The sequence below is a fragment of the Nipponia nippon genome, unplaced genomic scaffold (genome assembly GCF_047370975.1).
Source record: "Nipponia nippon isolate SJK-2023a ecotype South Korea unplaced genomic scaffold, ASM4737097v1 scaffold_4, whole genome shotgun sequence".
Classification (NCBI taxonomy): domain Eukaryota; kingdom Metazoa; phylum Chordata; class Aves; order Pelecaniformes; family Threskiornithidae; genus Nipponia; species Nipponia nippon.
This window is the reverse complement of record NW_028262358.1, coordinates 29931794-29950672: the sequence shown is the minus strand read 5'-3', so window position 1 is coordinate 29950672 and position 18879 is coordinate 29931794. Positions and strand designations below refer to the sequence as shown.

At 40.0% G+C, this 18879-nt stretch overlaps 1 protein-coding gene across 5 annotated transcripts in view; it reads left to right on the top strand.

Moving 5' to 3' along the window:
* Nucleotides 1-79: 79 nt before the first annotated feature.
* SRBD1 (S1 RNA binding domain 1) overlaps nucleotides 80-18879 on the top strand; it is a 131277-nt gene continuing 112477 nt past the window's right edge. For 2 of the 5 annotated variants that reach the window (XM_087775137.1, XM_087775133.1), the window contains exons 1-11: nucleotides 80-199; nucleotides 1516-1626; nucleotides 6240-6433; nucleotides 7766-7848; nucleotides 8279-8444; nucleotides 9486-9848; nucleotides 11319-11485; nucleotides 12588-12705; nucleotides 12835-12973; nucleotides 15813-15909; nucleotides 17433-17568. In XM_087775137.1, the coding sequence (XP_087631263.1) occupies nucleotides 7766-7848; nucleotides 8279-8444; nucleotides 9486-9848; nucleotides 11319-11485; nucleotides 12588-12705; nucleotides 12835-12973; nucleotides 15813-15909; nucleotides 17433-17568 (1269 nt within the window). In that variant the 5' untranslated portion in view covers nucleotides 80-199; nucleotides 1516-1626; nucleotides 6240-6433. Of the gene's footprint in view, nucleotides 247-294; nucleotides 446-1322; nucleotides 1340-1515; nucleotides 1627-6239; nucleotides 6434-7765; nucleotides 7849-8278; nucleotides 8445-9485; nucleotides 9849-11318; nucleotides 11486-12587; nucleotides 12706-12834; nucleotides 12974-15812; nucleotides 15910-17432; nucleotides 17569-18879 lie in introns of those variants that run through there. The other 3 variants (XM_087775135.1, XM_087775134.1, XM_087775136.1) reach the window with 3 other exon arrangements.

Sequence of the window (18879 nt, the reverse complement as noted above, 5' to 3'; positions counted from 1 at the left end):
GGCGGGAGCCCCGGGGCGGCGGGGCGGGGCCGGGCGGGGCAGTGGGCGGGGCTGCCCCCGCCCCCGCCCCCCTCCGGTGCCCGCTTCCTGCGGCGCGGCGCGGCCGCTGCTTCCTGCTCCTCCCCGCGGCGCGTCGGGCGGGCGGCTCCGCCATGGCTGCCCTGGCGGCCCTTTCAAACGCGGCAGCCGGCAGCAGGGGGTAACGTCTGGGGAAGCCTCCCGCCCCTCGCCGGGCCCGGGCCGAGGGTGAGGCAGGGCGGGCAGCGGCCTGCGGGGCTGCGCTGTCCCCGGCGCCGGCAAGCGGGGGGCTTCCTGTGGTCTCGGTTGTTCAGGTGGAAACGAGCCATTTTCTTCCTGGGCCTCCGTTTCTCTGCCCTGCCTCTCCCCCGGCCCAGGGGGAAGGGGCTGCTCGGGGCTCCTCTCGCCCTGAAAGAGTGCCCGGCGGGTGAGCGGGACCGGGACCGGGGGCGGGGGCGGCAGCGCCCCGGGGGGGCCGGGGCACGCACCGGGCTGGGCTGGGGCTGGGGCGGGAGGGTGCGGGGCTGCCGGCCTCCGCTGGGCTGCCCGCCGTGCCCCCCGCCTTCCTTGAGGGCGGGAAGGGGCTTGTGAGGTGGCTTATTGCCCCGGTCCTGCCCGGGAACCCGTGCCCTTCCCAGGCACGGGGCGGGGGGGAAAGTCGCCTCAATTAATCCTTCCTCTTGAGTGCTGTCAACAGATCTGAGGAAAGCGGGGTGTCGTCTGGGGAAGGGTAGGGCTTCGAAGTACATAAAGTGTATTTTAAGCTCTGTCGTGTTTCTGTGCTGAAAAGCAGTGATTTGGATGGTAGTGAGTCACCAAACAACAACCCGTGCTTTACTCTCAGCTCCCCTTGTGCCTGCAAGACTCCTAAATGAGCGTTACTGGTGTGATGAACTGTGCTGTGGCTGTCGCCGTGCAGAACAGATGTGCATCTTACGTATCCTTCGGGAGCGAACACATCCCATTAAATTAAGCTGGATGGGAGTGTTCCCTTATGACTAGCTTGTTGGATTGGAGGAAAGAAGTAGCTACACATGATGTAGCAGTCTGTTACTGAATCAGAAGCAGTATCCCCCTGGTTTTGGATACTATTGTCTGTTTTCATAGGTGGTTTGAGATAAGTGGTTTAGAAAAAAATGCATGGGAAGTGTTCGCTCCCCCGCCTTCCTGTGCACACCTCTTCTGATTCATTGACAGGCTGCTGCATAACGCAGGTTGTTCCTTCTCCACAGTGGGACAGCTAGTTATAGGAACAAGGTTGGAGGAGAGTGTGCTTTCGAAGGGCACAACCTTGGCGGTTCGCCTTTTCGGTGGTACTGCTGTAAGTGGCAGCAGTGGGTGGTACTCCTATTAGTCTTATACCTTTTCCTTTCTGATTAGCGTTGGGGACCGTTTTGCTGTATGTGTGTACCCTATATGTCTCTCCCTTTCTTTCTGGCTGTAATTTTCCAGTCAGCACTGGAGTCTCCTGATTTGTGTCTGTGACTCCTTTCTCAGGCAGTCCTGACTGGCTTTGTGCGGGAAAAGTCCTTGGAAATCTACTGCGCCAGCTTCTCTGAGCAAAAGTGTCTGGGAGTTCTCCAAGGTTTTAACCTCGAGAGGATTACAGTAAGTTGGATTTATATTTTGAAGTACAACTTAGTTGTTATAGGTGATAAAAACCTTCTGGAGTGATAGAGCTATTTCCATACAAGTCCCTACCATTGGTCTGCGTAGCATTTTTTTCCCTTTGCTGCTGACAGTATGCTCACATTTTGGTTTCTTCTTAGGATGTTATTCTGGCATGCAATGGGGGTGTCTTAAAATGACAAGCGAAATCAAACTGTTGAGAGCCTACATATAATTATTGAAGTGGGCCATTCTGCTGCTACTAATAATGGTCTGAAATTCAGTTGTCGTGTGGGATTCGTAGTGCTTTTTATGTCCTGCCCCAGATGCTTGGTATTATAATATACTGTCATTTGGGTAGTACTGTGTGATTTAAGAAAAAGCTAAAATGCAAAATTCTATTATACTTGCTATTTTCTTCATGCTAGAAAAGCAGAGGTTGCAGAGCAATGTTTGAGGAGCTTCCTGCACAGACAGATTTCCTTTCTGAAAGGAACACATTACTTTAGATTAACCAGAAAACCGCTTAAGAAGTTTCGATGTCCTTTTCTGCTGGAGAGGGATTTTTTTGCAGTTACTGAAATGAAATTAATTTCCAAGTATATGTGTGGTGGTGTTGTGTTTGTTTGCTTCTGTGTTGTTTGGGTTTTTTTTCAATCCTGTACCTTCAGGTAGAAGAATCTATTTGATTGAGTTGTAAGGTGCAGTAGACTTTGCTGACATTCAGAGCTATATTTCTCTAGTTATGAGGGATTTATGTGACTTCATGTAGTAAGGTTATGAGATTTAAATTTGCCATAATGGCATTCATTTGATCATACTGTGAAAGTATAATTTCTTCTATAACTTTCAACTCTTAAATACAATTTTTTTCTAAAGTGCCCTGTAGAAGATGTCACAGTCTATTAGGGTTACTGGAACGATTTCTGACACTGAAAATTGTTGCTCTAGTAGCGGAGCTACAATACATAGCCTTGTGCTAATGCTGGGAGAATGGTGGAGGGGAGAGAGGTTTTTTTTCATCTAATTACTATTAAACTGTTGTTAAACTTTTCTTTCTGCAAGCAGTTGCTTATGCCACCTGGATTCAAGTATGATGAAAATTACTTTTAATGGGTTGTATCTTTGCATGAATAGCGAGGTTGAGGAGAATATCAGTCTCTAAATGAGACTTGGATTGCTCTTTAACATAAGGCCTTTAAAGCCTTAATCTACTTATATTCTCTCTGCTACCTAGAACTCCTGTTTGGGGAGAGAGGACAGAGGAAAGATGACTTCCTTGCTGTATGTTTTGTGCATACCCATATTAAGATTCTGTACAGTGAAGTGTAATAAGAGCTACCCTGTCACCCTTCTTGATTCCTGGCATGGCCCAACACCAAACTACACTAGCCTTATTTTAATGAGAAGCTGACAGGCAGGGAGAAGGGTGCGATTTACAGCCATCAGGATAGCTTGAATGCATTGTGGAGCTCTGCACTGCATGCAGAGAATAGAAGTGGTGGGAACAAAAGAACTGATGCCAAACTATTTGGAGAGTAGACCTGGGAGATGTATTTATCTACAACAGCAATGATTTAAGTAGTTTCAGCTCTTCTTCACTGGACCACATAATAGCTCTGCAAAGTCCTCTTTCATTTTTAAGTGGGAAGTACTTTTGAAGAACACGCTGTAACTGTTTTGGGTTTTGTGGAGGAGCAAGGCTTTAATGATGACCAAGTGTGTGAAGCAAAGGGAATTCAGGTGTTTCAAGCAATGATGTTTCATGCTGGCTGCTGTCATTTGGGAGATGGACAAGCAGAAGAGTTTTGATTCTCTTCAGTAGGGGATCAAGGGTCTAGTGTGAAGGTTCAGCATTAAGGTTTCGGCCTATTGCACAGAGGCAGAATATTGTACGTGGACCAATCTGAAATGAAGCAGGAGTTGGGAGTTAAAGTATGTGGGCAAGGCTGAAGTTTCTAGCTCCTGTTGCCTGGCATGAAAGTAAAATACTGTTGGTGAGATGATTAAGAACTCTTTTTCTCAAGGAACAACATATTTTTTTTTAATGACTGCAAAGTTTCCGACAGCATATATAAAATAAGAAAAAAATAAGGTGTTAGCAAATGTTACTTGGAAGTTTGCTGGCCTCAGGTGTGAGGAGAGCTGCTAGAACAGAGTTGTAGGAGTTCAATATGCCAACTGGCAAGCCAGTGTAATCCTACGCAGGGATAACTTGTGCACATCACTGGGTACTGCGTGTTTGCTTCCTTTAGGTGATAAGTACAGGAGACACCAGTAAGCAGGCACTGCAAACACCTGCGATAAGGTACAGCAATACTGAACACAGACACAGGAGGGGGAAAAAAGTCTACTCTGACTTGTGTCTGGTATAAATTGGTTACTTCTCATTTTTCAAGAAGCAGTCGGCTTTGTAATTGGCTGTTCTACAGCTATGGGACTTTTCTGGATTTGGGAAGGGGATACAGATCTATGCAAGCTATAGTTTCTTTGCTCAGAGTAGAAACCAGCCCTCACTTTGCATATGGTTACCTGGAGATGACAGAGAATGAAGGGGTAAAGGCAGTTTTCCCACTGAGGCCAGTCTATCTGGAAAATATAATAGGAGATAAATGGTCAACTTCATGCCGTACTGATCCCAGCACGCTGTGGGAAGGTGAATAAAGCTATTCCAAGCTCCCTCAGCACTTGAGGCAGGAGACATGGGGGACCGTATCCCAGTAGAAGCAGAGCACGGAGCAGGCAATAGCTTGCTTGATTGCCTTGTCATGTAGTCAGTGCAGTCAGCATTGTAGGTGCCCCACGTGGAGCAAAACTGTGTTTGCCTGTTTCTTGAGCCTTCCTGCCTCACTTCAGGGACTGTCTCCAAGCTTTTTTTTACAAAATCTGTAATAGTTATTCATCATCATCAGTGGCATTTAGACTTGTTGCTTTTTCATCCTCTTCCTTGCCTCCCCCTCTGCAGTGAATCACAGAAGGACTGTTTTTCTTAGTCATTAACTGTAGGTGTTAGCACACTCTAGCGCAGGCAGCTCAGGAGGAAAATTTAGCAGACAGCTGTCTGGCAATTTGGAATCAAATCAGAAGTACTTTTGAGGTTTTGAATAAAAAATTATTCTTTGTAAACAAAAAGAATATATGTAGCAACTGCGACATTCTTTTTCTACAAATATGAAGTACAGTTAATTCAAAGTATACATACAGAAGGGGAGGTGGTTATCACTTGGCCCTACCTCACAGGGAAATATCGTGACATTTTTTTTTTCCTTTGTGATAACCCATGTTTGATCTTCATCTCACAGGTGCTCTTTGGTATTGGGCTTTTATTTTGAGCTGTAGAACTCCATTTCGGCTTCTGACCATGGCTTGTTTGTTTGTGGAGAGTTATTCTGAAATAAGTTTTGTGCTTTAAATTCACATCTTCCCTTAGTTCAGATTAACTTCAAATGCAGGTACAAAAGCCTTTAGGAACAAAGTTACTACTCTTCTCAAGAACGTTTAGTAGATTAATAATATAATATAATAATATAATTAAAATTAATTAATAATAATTAATAATTTATAATTAATTATATTATTATAATATATAATTTATATTAAAGTTGGAGTTCTGAGTATCTGAGGCCAGTCCCAACTCACTACATGCTTGTAAGAACTGACACAATATTGATGAGTGGGACAGAGGACAGATTCTGTGCTGGTCTTATCTTCTTTGATCTTCTGGATCAAACATTTCTGATACTTCTCCAGCTTTCTGAAGGACTGCAACAAACACTTAAAAGATGATCTAATTATTTTTTTAAAGTGGAAAATCCAAGAAATCAAAAGAAAAAAAAAAACGCAAACATTGAACATAAAGACTTAGCCTTATTACATATCACTTTCTATTCTATTTCATGCTTTCCTATGCCATTTTTATATTTGTTATATGGTAAATCTTGGACTTAAGAATGTAGGAGCAAATACTAATCTGTTCATGAAGAATGTGGAAGATACCTGGTTTCATAAACAAGGAGCTCATCTTCTATTCTTATGCTGATCAGAAGAGTTAAATCAGTCACCAGTGTTGGATGGCAGGAAGTATGATTAACTTAATAGAGTAAGCTTTACTCTTGCTGTAATCTTAGTTAACGTAGCAATACAAATGTTGAGATATTTTGAGACCCTGCCCTTGGCCACTGGAGGTGAGAGGGAAATATTAGCAGAAAAAAGACCTTCCAGATGAGGCTTTCCTTTTACCTGGGCTTTTGGGTAAGCCCCAAAACTACCACGGTGATATGCTGAGTGTCCAAAACTGGCAGGGAAGTTGAGAGAGCAGTGTTACGTAGGAGGAATGCTGACCTTAGGTGAGAGAACATGCATGTTGGCTCTTTCCTCAGAATACTAAAAAATACCCACCTAGTTGGATTAGCTGAAGAAGCATGACTGATAATGATATTGTAAGCTAAACACCTGCTTTGAAAACAGAGAGAACTGTGAGACCTAACCATGTGAGAAGTGTCCCCGTGCCTGCAAAAAATGGATCAGAGATGCATCTGGCTGAGGTGTTACCCAATTCTGGAAATCTTGCTGTTGCAAACATGAATAATGTTTTTTGTTTCTCCCGTTCACAGATTAAAGTACAATGTAAAACGGAAACGTTATTTTCATGCCTCTGAGGTAATGGGAATAAATAAATAATTAATTCAAGACTATAATAATGACTGCTCAGCTATAAAGAGCAAAGGAAAACGGAGAAGCAGAGTGGCTGGGTGAAGTTAAGGTGTCTCGGAACTGACAGTGAAAAGTCACCTGGGAAACTAATAAGGTGAGTAATATTTTTTGTGTTCTGTGGGAATTTGTTTTCCTGTGGTAGACGTGTGTTCTAGCCAGTCACATAATGGGATTTCAGTCAGTGGAACAGTGCAGAAATGCTGACCTGCTACTGACAATGACAATTACTACACAAGGTGTTTTTCAAGCAAGCTAATACCTAGTGCTGTTTGATGTGGGCTTCAATAGTTCTCCGTTCTCCTTCCTCTGTGGTGCTGAAAATGGTCACTTAAATTCTGGTACTGCTTTACAAGGAAAACTTGTTGAAAGCCATTTATAACAATAGTTGTGCTTCTAGTGCTTGAACAGAGGCCAGAATGAAGTTGGATTAAATGGGCGTTTCGCCCTTCAGTTAAATGGCACTTCACAAAATGCTTATCCAGTTTGTATGTGCAAACATGGGACTTTACGGCTTGCATCGCAGTGGTAAGGCTGGATCAAAGGTCAAGGTGCAAAAAGTTTTTTTTGGCTACGAGAGCTGGAGAATAGAATGTGAAAAATGATGAAATTGTACCAGATATAGGTAAAATATGTTTATGAATTTTATAGTTATAGAAATACCTTATTGGTGTTTTTGTTTATTTTTTTTATTTTAAGTTTCTGGCAGGTAGAGTATTTTAGGTACCCTCAAAATTTTTAAACTGGCAAATATGATTATCGAAATTCATGGGCCCAACCATTGCCAAAAGTTCTATAACAGATTAACTGAAATGCGGCTATCGTCAGTGTGAATCTTGGGTCAGGAGAAAGTCTGTGCCTTCCTTTTTTGGCTTTGGTCATTGTTTTATGCACTTTGTCTGCTAATGAGCAGCTCTTTCAAAATCATTTTTATCGTGCATACGAGCAAGAGACAATCTTTAAAGGTGAAGTTCTGAATCAAAATGCACCATCTTGTGGTCCTGTTCACATCAAAACCATGTGCAAGTTCACTTTACTAGATCTTAATTTTATTTTCTGTGCTTCTTAGATTGATGGAGGAAAGACTGGCACGGTATGTAAGTGACACCCAATAATATGTCTGAGAACCAGTACTCTTTTTTTGCTGGGATAGCTTTACATGCAAGCCAAAGAATTACTTCCATTTGAAGAGAAAAATAATTTGAGAGGCTATAGTGCTGGTTTGTCTGTTGCTCAGTTGAAAAGATTGTTGAATATGTGCTACTGTGGCCTAAATTCTTGGATACTAAGAAATCCAAACTTGCTCTAGAGGAAACTTGTGATTGGTGAAGACATTGTGAGGGCACACTTGGCAGTGAGTAAAAGGGCTGAATAAGAAAATACAACTTCAACCAAACGTTCCATTTCTCTCTTCTTGCCACTGTTTCAGATGTCGTCTCTACCAAGGAGGGTGAAATCTGAAGCCAAAGCCCTTATATCAGAAGATGATGAACTACCTTCATTTCTTAATTCGTAAGATTAATTTTTTCCTTAGGATTTTTTTAAAGGTTTGTGCTAAGCATGAGCAATTACATAAGAACAACACTCAGTTTCTGAGAGGCTAATTAGAAAGTTTTAATGCACAAAACTTCAATTACAAACCGCGAATGACGTATGCTGCTTCATGCTCACAGTGAAGATAGGGTGAAACTGAATTGCCATTTGTCCCAACTGAGTCAGGTGTGTACACATCCCAGTGACCAGCTTCAGGAAAGCTTGGTAAATTGTTCCAGCCATTAGCTCTGCAACAGCATGAAAGACCTGTATTTGTTGAGTCTGCCTACCTTTCTGTTAATTTTTCCTGTTTGCTTCCTTTCATGTCAGAAAACACTGACTGGCTTGCTTATACTTTTTTTTTTTTATTCTTCTCATAAGCAATATTGTTCACTCGTTTGTTTTTCAGGACCTCTGAATCAGAGGAGAAAGAAGAGGAGTGGGAGCCAAAAAGCAAAATCGCCAAGAGACCTCGGTTGCCAAAGAAAAATGAAGCAAAAACTAAAAAAGTTGCTGCTCCACGGTCAGCTGTAGCCAGGAAGAAGGTCAAGAAGGTAGCAATAAAAGAGGAAATGGTGAGTATCTGTGAGCAAGAGACATTTAATTACTGTGGTTGACAAATAACGTGAGCAGAATTTTTCCAAGTCTGGTTCACTTGGTTGCCTGAGTCTGATCAGCTCCCCTGATTCCACTGTTACTGTGAATATTCAGTATGTTTGATAAACATGGCTTTCTTACATATTTAAGTGTCCCAGATCTAAGGGCCCTCCTTTAAAATTTTGGCCAATGATAATGGGACATATTTTTTCCTGGAGATCTCTTTCAACAACAGAAATCATTAAATACCTCTGTTCTTCTTTCTGTCATGAAAGCTAAACACTCTGATATCTCTGGTTTCTGTGTTGCAGCTTCGATATCTTCTACCTTTTCATCAGCTGGGTACCGCAACAACCGCCTATACTTACGTTGCCTTGCATGGCTGTTCGACCCAGTAGGGATCGTAGTTTTATTATGATAAATACAAGATGCGCTTCTATCAGAAGTTACTTTCTTCTGTCAAAGATTAACATCAGAGGTCAGGTCATGACAGAAGCCAGTCCTTCCAGTTTATACTAATGTTTCTGAATGTTTTGACATATGTGGCATATTGAGAGATACATTCTTGGACTCTGAAGATCTCTGGGGAAATTCAGGAAAGAAGGTGTGGCTTGTCCAAGGTTAAACAATGTCTTGGACCAAATCTCAGTTCCAGTTCCCATGCTGCACCTAACACCTCATTAGAAGAGTGCTTCCCTGCCCTGCTGCTCCCCGTTTTGTTGAGATGAGTGGAGGTAAGGACTGTAGGTCAGAGTCTTCTGAAGGAGAGACCAATTAAAGTCATTCCAGGATAACTTTATTTGATCTTTTAAATCACAGTTCTGCTGGGTATGTTTGTATCTTTTCCTCCATGCAAGATATTTCAGGTTACTTGATTTCTGGATTGGCATTTCCCTGCCAGACAGAGACATCGCTTGGGAAAATGGTATCTGGTATCAAGTCTTCCTGGGTTTTAAGTGAAATGTTGAACCAGTTTGTAACAGTCAATGCTTAATATGGTTTCAATGCCTTTTTGACAGGATGTATCTTTGCCTATTGCTCCTGCAGAAGATAATAGAATGCAACTTCTAAAACCTAAGGAAGAAGATGTAGGCACTAAACCAGAAACTTTAAATCAAAAGCCAGAAGTGCCAAAAAAAAGGGAAATAAATTCATTCCAAGGGAAGAATGTAAAGAGTTTGGAGAGTGATGAAAAACCCTCAACAAGTGTTCCTGTAGTGGGAAATCAAGTGAAACATGAGAAATCTGAGGAGGACTTTGCATTTGATGAACCACCTTTTAAAAAGATTAAGTCGACGACATGTCCTGAAGGAAAGCCAGTAAAAAATCTAGGAGGCAACAAAGTAAAAGAAGAATTTGAAATGAACTGGGATATTGTACAGGTATGAGATCTTTTCCTTTTCTGAGGTATCAGTGAAACCATTTCCTACATAATTAGCACTTAGAATCTAACATACAATTTGAGTCCTTGGCATCAGTTGGTGTGTCAGAGAGTCATTGTGCTGTTAAGTAGTCATTTAACTTCTGCTTAAATTTTCATAATACATTTGTAAATATAAATGTTGGTTGGTAACTGATAGAAGTTCAAACTTGAACATTATTCAGATATCTGTGACTTAGGCAGTCCTTAGTATAAAGCTAGCCTGTAACAGTTTGCACATTTCTTCTGTCTCAGCACATGAGGTTTTTTTGTGGATATAGTCAACTGAAACTCCTACAGGAAGGGATGCTGAAAGATTTGGGATGTCTGCATGCATAGTTTCAGAATTTAAAATTTAGTGTGGATCATTTCATTGTAGAGACTCATTTGAGAGTGTATATCAATTTACAGTACCATCAAGGAGGAAATTGCATTCTTGGAACAACAGTGACATCAAGGGAGATATCATCTTTGTTTTTGTAGGATGTTAACTTCAAAGCTGTTCAGATGAAGACAGTTTTAGGATAGCTCCTGTTCTGGGAGACTGGGTATGGTTATGGAAGATTTTAATACAAACAGATTGGGTACATCCTATTCATCATCCTTAGTGCTGCCTGCTTAAGAAAGGTGTAAAATTTTGTTCCTGAGTCTTCTAAAGCATTCCTGGAAATGCAGATGGAGAGTTTGATCTTTATGTATTGCTGCTCTAAAAGCAGTGAATATGATTGTGCAGAGTTGTTAGATTTTTAGGCTTCAGAACAAAACTTTGGAAAGGCTTTTAAATCACCTATGGGAATAACTGTAGCGAAGTACAAACTGTGATAGTTACAATGTTACTGAGCTAAGGTACGTCTATAGTTTCTCCTGGATTCCATATTGATACACTATATCTTTAGAAAGCCCACTTTGTACAAAATCCTGTTCAAGTTTGTGAGGCTTGGTTCATCTTGAAACCTTTAGTAATATCACGCTAGTTTCCGATTATTGGTAGAGTGGGATTTGGATCAGCTTTGGGTTTGTGGGTTTTGTTTTGTTTAACCATGAGGTATGCACGTGTTGGTTTAAAAAAAGAAAAAGTTCCAACTTTTCTGAGTTGCCATGTTTGTTGTCTTTCTGGGGTTTTGTTGTTGTTGGTTTTGGTTGGTGTGGGGTTTTTTTTGTTTGGGTTTTTTCCATTACCAAGAGGCGCTCCTTCCTGTATTTTTTTTTTTTCTGTAGTTACAACTTTCTGGAAACATTGGTTGCCGTGTGTCTTTCTGAAGTACTGGGTATGGTGGCTGAATGCATGGGAAGCCTGGCATCCTGTCTTAGGGAGGATGGTAGTCCCTGCTGGCCAGCATAATATTCTGGGGGTGGTTTTGACATTAGAGTGAGAGGTTGTTTAAAGCAATTTATCACCTTCCTTACTTTTTTTTCCCCTGGCTTGTGACAGGCCTTGGCAGAAATAACAAATGTTGAACCATGGGTATGTGCAAACTTAATTCGCCTTTTTCAAGAAGAAAACACAATTCCTTTTATTGCTCGGTATCGAAAAGAACTCATCAATAATCTGGAGGCCGATGCCTTGCGAGAAGTGCAGCAAACATTGGAAGAGCTACGGTAAGTTAATGCAGGGAGGTATCTGGGGGGAGGTAAGTAACAACCGGCTGCTGCTTCTGTGTCCCTGATTTGGCGTTTTGTACACACTGCAAGTATAAAGGAACTCCTAAAGAAGAAAGCTTAAAACTGAGGTAATTATGCTTGATGCCTGTCTGTTTTTTACTCTAAGTAACAAGAAATCTAGCATTATTAATTGGCAAAGAAAAATTAAGATCTTAACCTTTCTGCAGTTTTAGTAGCTTTTACAGGTCCTGGAGATACCTAGCCCAATTAGATGTAAACTGTGCTCTTAGAAAAAGAATCACTAAGAATCCTTTGACTCCCTACTTGGAACAGCGAAGCCTCTAGCGAAGAGCACGTCTTGACGTTGTAGTGTGTCAAGAGGGCAGGCTAAACCATCAGGGACCATTGAGGCAAAGAAATGATCAGCAAAGCCTGCTGCAGGGCTAGATGAGACTCTTCTCACTCCTCCTTGATTTTGGGTGGCTGTATTTTCTTGAGATGGCAAGGGAACAGACTTGCCAGCTGTTCTGTCAACATGGTGTCTTCCCCCCTGTACTCCCTGGCTATCCCCTAGCAGGAGATTCTTTCCAAAGAGGGAGGGTGGCCTGAGATAATTCTTGTCTGAACAAGTAGTTTAAATCATAACAAAATACCTTTGCTGCCTGTGGTTGCTCACAGGTATCTTATTGAAGGTCTAGGAGTTTTTAAAATCTGGTACCGTGTACTTGATACTGCGGTACTATCTTGATGTGAATTACAATTCTAAGTGCTCATCAACATGGATTTAACTTAGGGCCTTTTTATTTGGCTTCCAGGCCAGTAATCTTGCAAAAATTTAGCAGTAATGACTATCAGTATTGTTTGATTTTTCTTAAAGCTGCAACAAGATATTTTGAAATAGTTTTGAATAAATTGGAGAAAGAAAGTAATAGTTAGAAACTCTTTTGGATTGTCATACTTGGTTTTTTGAGGATTAGCATAAGACACAATCTCCAGGGGTTTGAGAGACCTTCAGCAGTGTAATAAACAAAGTCATGATCAATAGCCTTTTTAATCCACCATGAAATGTGACTGTTAATATCAATTTCTTGCATTTTAGTACTGTTGCAAAGAAGACTCATACAATGATACAGAAGTTGAAGAAAGAAGGGAAATTATCCAGTTGCCTTTTAACAGCATTATTAAATTGCAGAACTTTGGAAGAATTAGACCATGTGGTCAGTACACTAGTCTTTTTCAGTTTAAATGTAAACTGGCGTAATGAAATAGTGCATAATGCAAAGTACATAGCATGACTGGAATATTTCCATGCCTTTTAATAACTGTATTTTTTGTTTGTTTTAAAGTCTGCACCTTATAAAACTGGGAGTAAAGGCACGAAAGCCCAGAGGGCCAAGCAGCTGGGATTAGAACCTGCTGCTCTCTCCCTTCTGCATAATCCCATGGAACTCAATCTCTTTTCTTACATTAGACCTAATACCAAAGGTAAGCACTCTGCTTCTATGAGCACTAATGTCTTCAATGCCTGAAAATGTTTTAAAAGGGAAATTATTTTAATTGTTCCGATGTTGCATTATGCAACTGTTTTAAATTCCACAGTTCTTTTAGCAGCATGTAGTAGATTTTAAATTTAATGCCATGGCTCCCAAACATGTCATGTCTTTTTGTGCTGTAAATAGTAGTAATTCTGGTATACCAGGAGACAGAAGTCTGGAGATGTTAGCGTATAGTTGACATCTGTATTTACTGGTAAGAGAGAGGGAACTGCACCACATACCTGAGACCTCTCCATGGTTCTACTCTTACTTGAATTGTTTACTGAAGATTCAAGGCTGATTGTATATGGGGCTTATGCTCATACTTTTTACTGAAGTAAATGTCACCGATCAAAGCATATCTTAATAACAACTGGCCTTGGCAATTGGGAGTGAGCAGGAGAGAGTTTTTGCTATTAAATGACAGTAGGGGTTGGAGAAGATATAATCTCTGAAATTTGAGTAGGAACTTGAGTGATATGATTGTCACACATAGACTGCAGAATTGTGTTTCTTTGTGAATGCAGTTATGGGTGAATCTGTAGGGGGCAATCTCTGACAACAAAATATGAAGATTGCTGCTGCCTTCTGTATGGTGTTAAAATAGAGAAGTGCTTTTCTTCCCTGCCCCAACATTTTTTTTTTAATTTTAACGTAAAAGTGCTGAACCTACTGGTGAGGCTGACTCTTGCTCTTCCCACTTCTGCTGTTCTTTTATTTAAATATTGTTTATAAAATGATCCTACCTTTGCATTGAAAAATCGGTTAACGAATATTCTGGTTGTTTAATTACTGCATTTTAGTGTATGTCATTACTTCATACAGCAGTATGTTGCAACCACCTATCTGACTATTCTGGCACAGTCTAAAGAGCTAAATGAAAATCTTCAGGGAAAAGTTCACATAAATTATTTAGGGTGTATTCAGAAGGGAGTGCTATTTGTTGCAACGTAAACACTTCAATTTTTGGAATTGGTACACCTATTTTCAGTTTTGTGCTAGGTTTATATAATGTATACCATTTGAAAGGCATATCAGAAACTACATACATATATAAAAGTGACCCAGTTTATCAACTTGAGAGCCAGGTTGACAACCTATGTACAGTTTGAGATCAGAGTGAATTTCTGGTGAAGGGATGAGCCATTTGCTGTGCAGAAAAGTTTTCATCAAATCTTAATATTCAGTTATTTTTAAATTCTCAGTGGTTTTAAACTTATGCTAAAAATAAACTGGAACAAAATCAGCCGTTCTTGTTTAAAGCCAGATATTTGAAAGTTGTGGAAGTAGGCTCACCAGAAAACTTTGTTCTTCCTTTTAGGGGTATGCATGGTCTAGTATTTCTCTAATTAAACAAGCATGTGTTGTTTTTACAATGGACACAGTTAATGCCCATGTGAGTGGTGCTTGTTGAATGGGAATTTGTTGATTATTTCCTTAATCCTGATTGTTTTTGATCTCTTCTATCTCATTCAAATTCTCTGCTAGAATTAAAATAGTGTCACCATGTACACTTCTAGTACTTGAGTGTCTCATAATAATTCCTGTTCAATATGATGCATGTTTTATAATTCCTTTAGCTTTGTATTCTGATGTTACGTTACTTCTACCATACGAAACACTAACTCATAGATGTGAAGAGTCGAATCCACGACTTCCAATCAGTTCAGACATTTAATAACACATTTTTATTCTCACACTTATTTTTCTTTCTGGCAGGTAAGCTTAGCTTCCCCTTTTTAAAAAAGGGCAAGATTAATTTTTTATAGTGTATAATTCTATAGCCCAATCAGGAGCAGGGATCTGGATTAAATAAAAATATTAGTTTAGATCTATGCAGTTTTTTTAAAGTGGTGTTAATAAAGCTCTTTCAAGATATTGGTAGTCCATCAGACAGCAGAGTAAAAAATAATGTGTATTGAAGGAGACAGTTAATCCTGCATCTGCCAACTCTAGGATTCTTGCTTTTTGCTCTGAAGCATTTGTTACTGACTGTTGCTAGAAACAGGGTTAGATATATTGATTTTAAAATACAAGATGTCAGTTTTATTTCATTACCTTCTGGTTCTGGTCCAATTCAACCGCTGTGCTAAGGAGAATGCTCTGCCACCTCTTCTGGTCTTGTGAAATGAGGGATGGTTCTGTGTGTTGGAAAGCTGAATGATTCTATTATCAGCTCTCTAGAATACTTTGTCTATGGAGACATTTTATAACTTCACTGTTTGAACAGTGTTTCATGGGAGAGGATGAAGGTACCCTGACCTCAGAAGTGTCACTGTGCAAACTCCGGCCACAAAACAGTGGAAATATAAAACTATTATACAGAGAAAGGACAGGATTGCTTGCAAAGATTTTAGGCAGTTTCTATATCAGTAGCAAAATGTATAAAGTTGTGCTGCAATTTACTTATCTTGCTACAACTGCAAAAATTATACTTGAATATCCAGTTTTACTGTTGTAAATAATTAATTTGCATCGTAAATGTCACGATCTGTTAGCATCCAAGTCACAAAATAATAATTTTTCTCATTTTAATGTCATTTTGATTTATGATACTGTATTGGTCACTTTAGGCTGATTTAAAAATTGTTTCAGATGTTTTGGAAAGGAAGCCTAGTTAAAAAAATTCTAATGAATTAGGATTTTTCACTGAAACCTCTGCAAGTCAGTTGGATATCTTGCATCAATTTTCTTTCAGTTTGTATATATTTTATTAGTGCTTGTGCAGTTGTGTAAAGTAATTTTTCATATTAGTTTTCTTATAATTATTAACTGTGTTTTTGTCTAAGGACTTTCAACTATCCAGGAAGTAGAGGCTGGAGTACAGCATATTTTAGCTGACATCTTTGCTAAAGATAAAGATACACTGGATTTTATCAGGAAATTGTAAGTTTGTTTTTTTTTTTTTTTTTATTTTCTAAATTTTCCTGGTTATATGGTAAGATTCAGTTTCCTAGTGTGCGGATATTTAATTTTTTTTTTTAACGATGAGAAAACAGTGTTACTGTGAGATTGCATTAGGTCCATTCCTTCACTTGTGTTGGAGACATTCTTTAGCCTTTCTGCCCACCTGGCTGTCATGCTCAGTCTGTGAGCATGGCATGACACTGTGACTCCCAACCACTGTTCCATATAGAGCGTATCTCCCTTGCAGTTAGTGATCTGTAAGGGAAAGTTTTCTCTCCTTGCACTTCCTTCAAGCTATGACTTTCCAGAGGTGTATCTGCTCTAATACTTCCTATTTATTTATTATTGCTCCAATATTTACTGCTTGATGCCAGTCAGCGTAATTAGCATGCAGTGATGGTTGATTTTTGGCATCGGAAGACCATCAGGCAAGTGAACGTAACTGTTTTTAAAGCAGGAGTTGACTGTGTTAGCTGACTAAGTTTTCTTCCTTGAATGACTTCAAAGTTATTGGTCATGTCCAGGGGGTTGATGTGACAGAGTAATAGTTGCTAGTTATTTTTTTTTTCCTCTGCTGTGTACCATCTGGGACAGAACAGGGTTATCAAAGAACAGATACCTTCTTAGGAGCATGCAGTGTTGGTTTGAATCTGCACAGTTCTGTTTAGTTGACTCTTGTTTGCTGTTTATTGTGAGTAATGGCCAACTTCATCACAGAATCATAGAATCATTTAGGTTGGAAAAGACCTTTAAGATCATCTAGTCCAACATTAACCTAGCACTGCCAAGTCCACCACTAAACCATGTCCCTAAGCACCACATCTACACACCAAAAGGCTAGAGCACAGCAATGTGATGATTTCAATGATGGGATTGTTTTGTAAAGGATGTGCTGTCATTTATCAGACTATCACTTTCACTCTTTTGACCACTAGAAGCTCCTTAACAGTGCTCTGTAGATAGGTCCTGTTGATCTAGTGTGTTGTGTGTATAATAAACATGAGGAGCATTCAGGAAGCTCTCTGTTTGGGATCCCCGTTACTCCTAAAAATAATGAAAAGTTTTATGCGTCTTAAGTGCTCAAAGCAAGAAATTAATTCTGAGGCTGGGTAGATTCAAGAGAGATGTTGCATTCCTGTGGAATAGATGACTGCTATAATTTTTTTTGCAACTTCCGAAAATTCGTTGTGTGAAGTTGAACCAATCACTGACCAAACTGAAGTGCAGATGGTGGCTTTTGAGTATCCATTCCCTTCAGGAGAAGGACTGTGTTCAGCTTTTTCTGTGGTCTGCTTGAATTTCTTCTCTTGGTATGTTCCAGTCAGTATGTGTTATGTCAGTCTTGGCATTAAGATATGCAATATAGTTCTGCAGGTAATTGGAGTTAACATAACTTGTAACTGGGTAGACTCCAAAATTCATTTTTATTTAATACAAGCACTAATGACTTGTTACAAGCTTCATGTTAAAATACCTCATTAACATTGGTTTCTTTTATTCAGATGTCAGCAAAGGTACATTTGTATCCAGTCAGCCTTGGCGAAAGTGTCGTCCAAAAGTGGAAATGAAAAAGATATTGATAAATTCCAACTGTACCATGAGTTTTCTTGTAATATAAAGAACATTCAGCATCATCAGGTACCCCTACAAATTTGTATTTTTCTTCTTAGAATTTTAACTATAGCAAAGGCGGCTTTGCTTTTTAATTTTGTTGCTTAAAACTGATTCTAAAGATGCTTGATTTTGCTTATCAGTTATCAAAGGTAATAAAGACTTTCAAATTCTTGAATTGCAGGACTAAGCTGTTAATCTCTGTCTTAAGGAAATGAGCAGAGGACTGCTTATTCAGTATGTCCCTTGTCTAATTAATTCTCATCAAACAAAATATTTATAATCAGAGATTTCAATACTGGTGTGATTTATTTTCAGTGTGTGTCATGCCCTTCATCCCTCCCCCCAGTGACAAGTGCATAGCAAGTGTTACCAGGAGGGGGATAAAAGCCAAGGCGATAACTTATGGTCTGTAGGGGTGAGACTGGGGCATTGCGTAGTAGAGGAAGCTGCTTGGTTGGAGTGTAAGTATTTGAAGCAAACTTGGACAAACTTACTCGTTGTTTCTTTTGGATGTTTGCTGCAGCACTGAGTCAGAGTGCTCTGAGCCATTTGACACTAAACCTGTCAGGTGAAACTGGTGAGAAGGATCCAGAAAATTGGAATTGAAGGTGACCTACAAAAGCAGGTCTCATCATCAGCAACTTCATGTAAAAGTTGAACAGTCAAAATAGGCTCAGGGGCACATCCCAGGCACTACCTCAAAAACAGGTTTGTTTTGCAAGTCATCAGTATTCCCTTCTATGAAGAATTATCCTCTGTCCTAAGCCCCAAGCCTGGACTTACATGACTAGAAAAAGAAAGAGGGACAAAGCAAACTTAGTAGCTGCTGAGGAGCTGATGACTCGATAGCTAGGCTGCCTCTGTTACTGAAGTTCAAAGGCTGAAGTGTCATGCACTCAATGCAACTGTCAAGGCCTTTGCCCTGGTTTGTCACTAATCACCAAGTGAATTGTCTCTTCTTCTGCTCACAATTACCTAGCTTTAAAAACAAAACCCAAAAACCAAACAAAAAAAAAATGCAGAAAAGACCCTGTTAGCTGCTTCCAACCAGAAATGTCCTTTTCCTTTAGAAGACTGCCTTATTCTAGAGCAGAATGCTTTTCCTCTTATATCTATGGTATGCTCTCATTTTGTCTCTGCTTGCTATTTTAAAACTTTGATGTTTAGAATTAATAAAGGATTTTCTTGCATGTCTTGAATTTATTACAAAAAATGTTTCACAACATGTATGAGCTAATTTTAACACTCCAGCACCCCCCCCAGTATGGACGGTGTTAGGTGAAAGACCAAATTGCTACAAGTGATTTTAATAGACAGGCTTTCTGTAGATGTTTG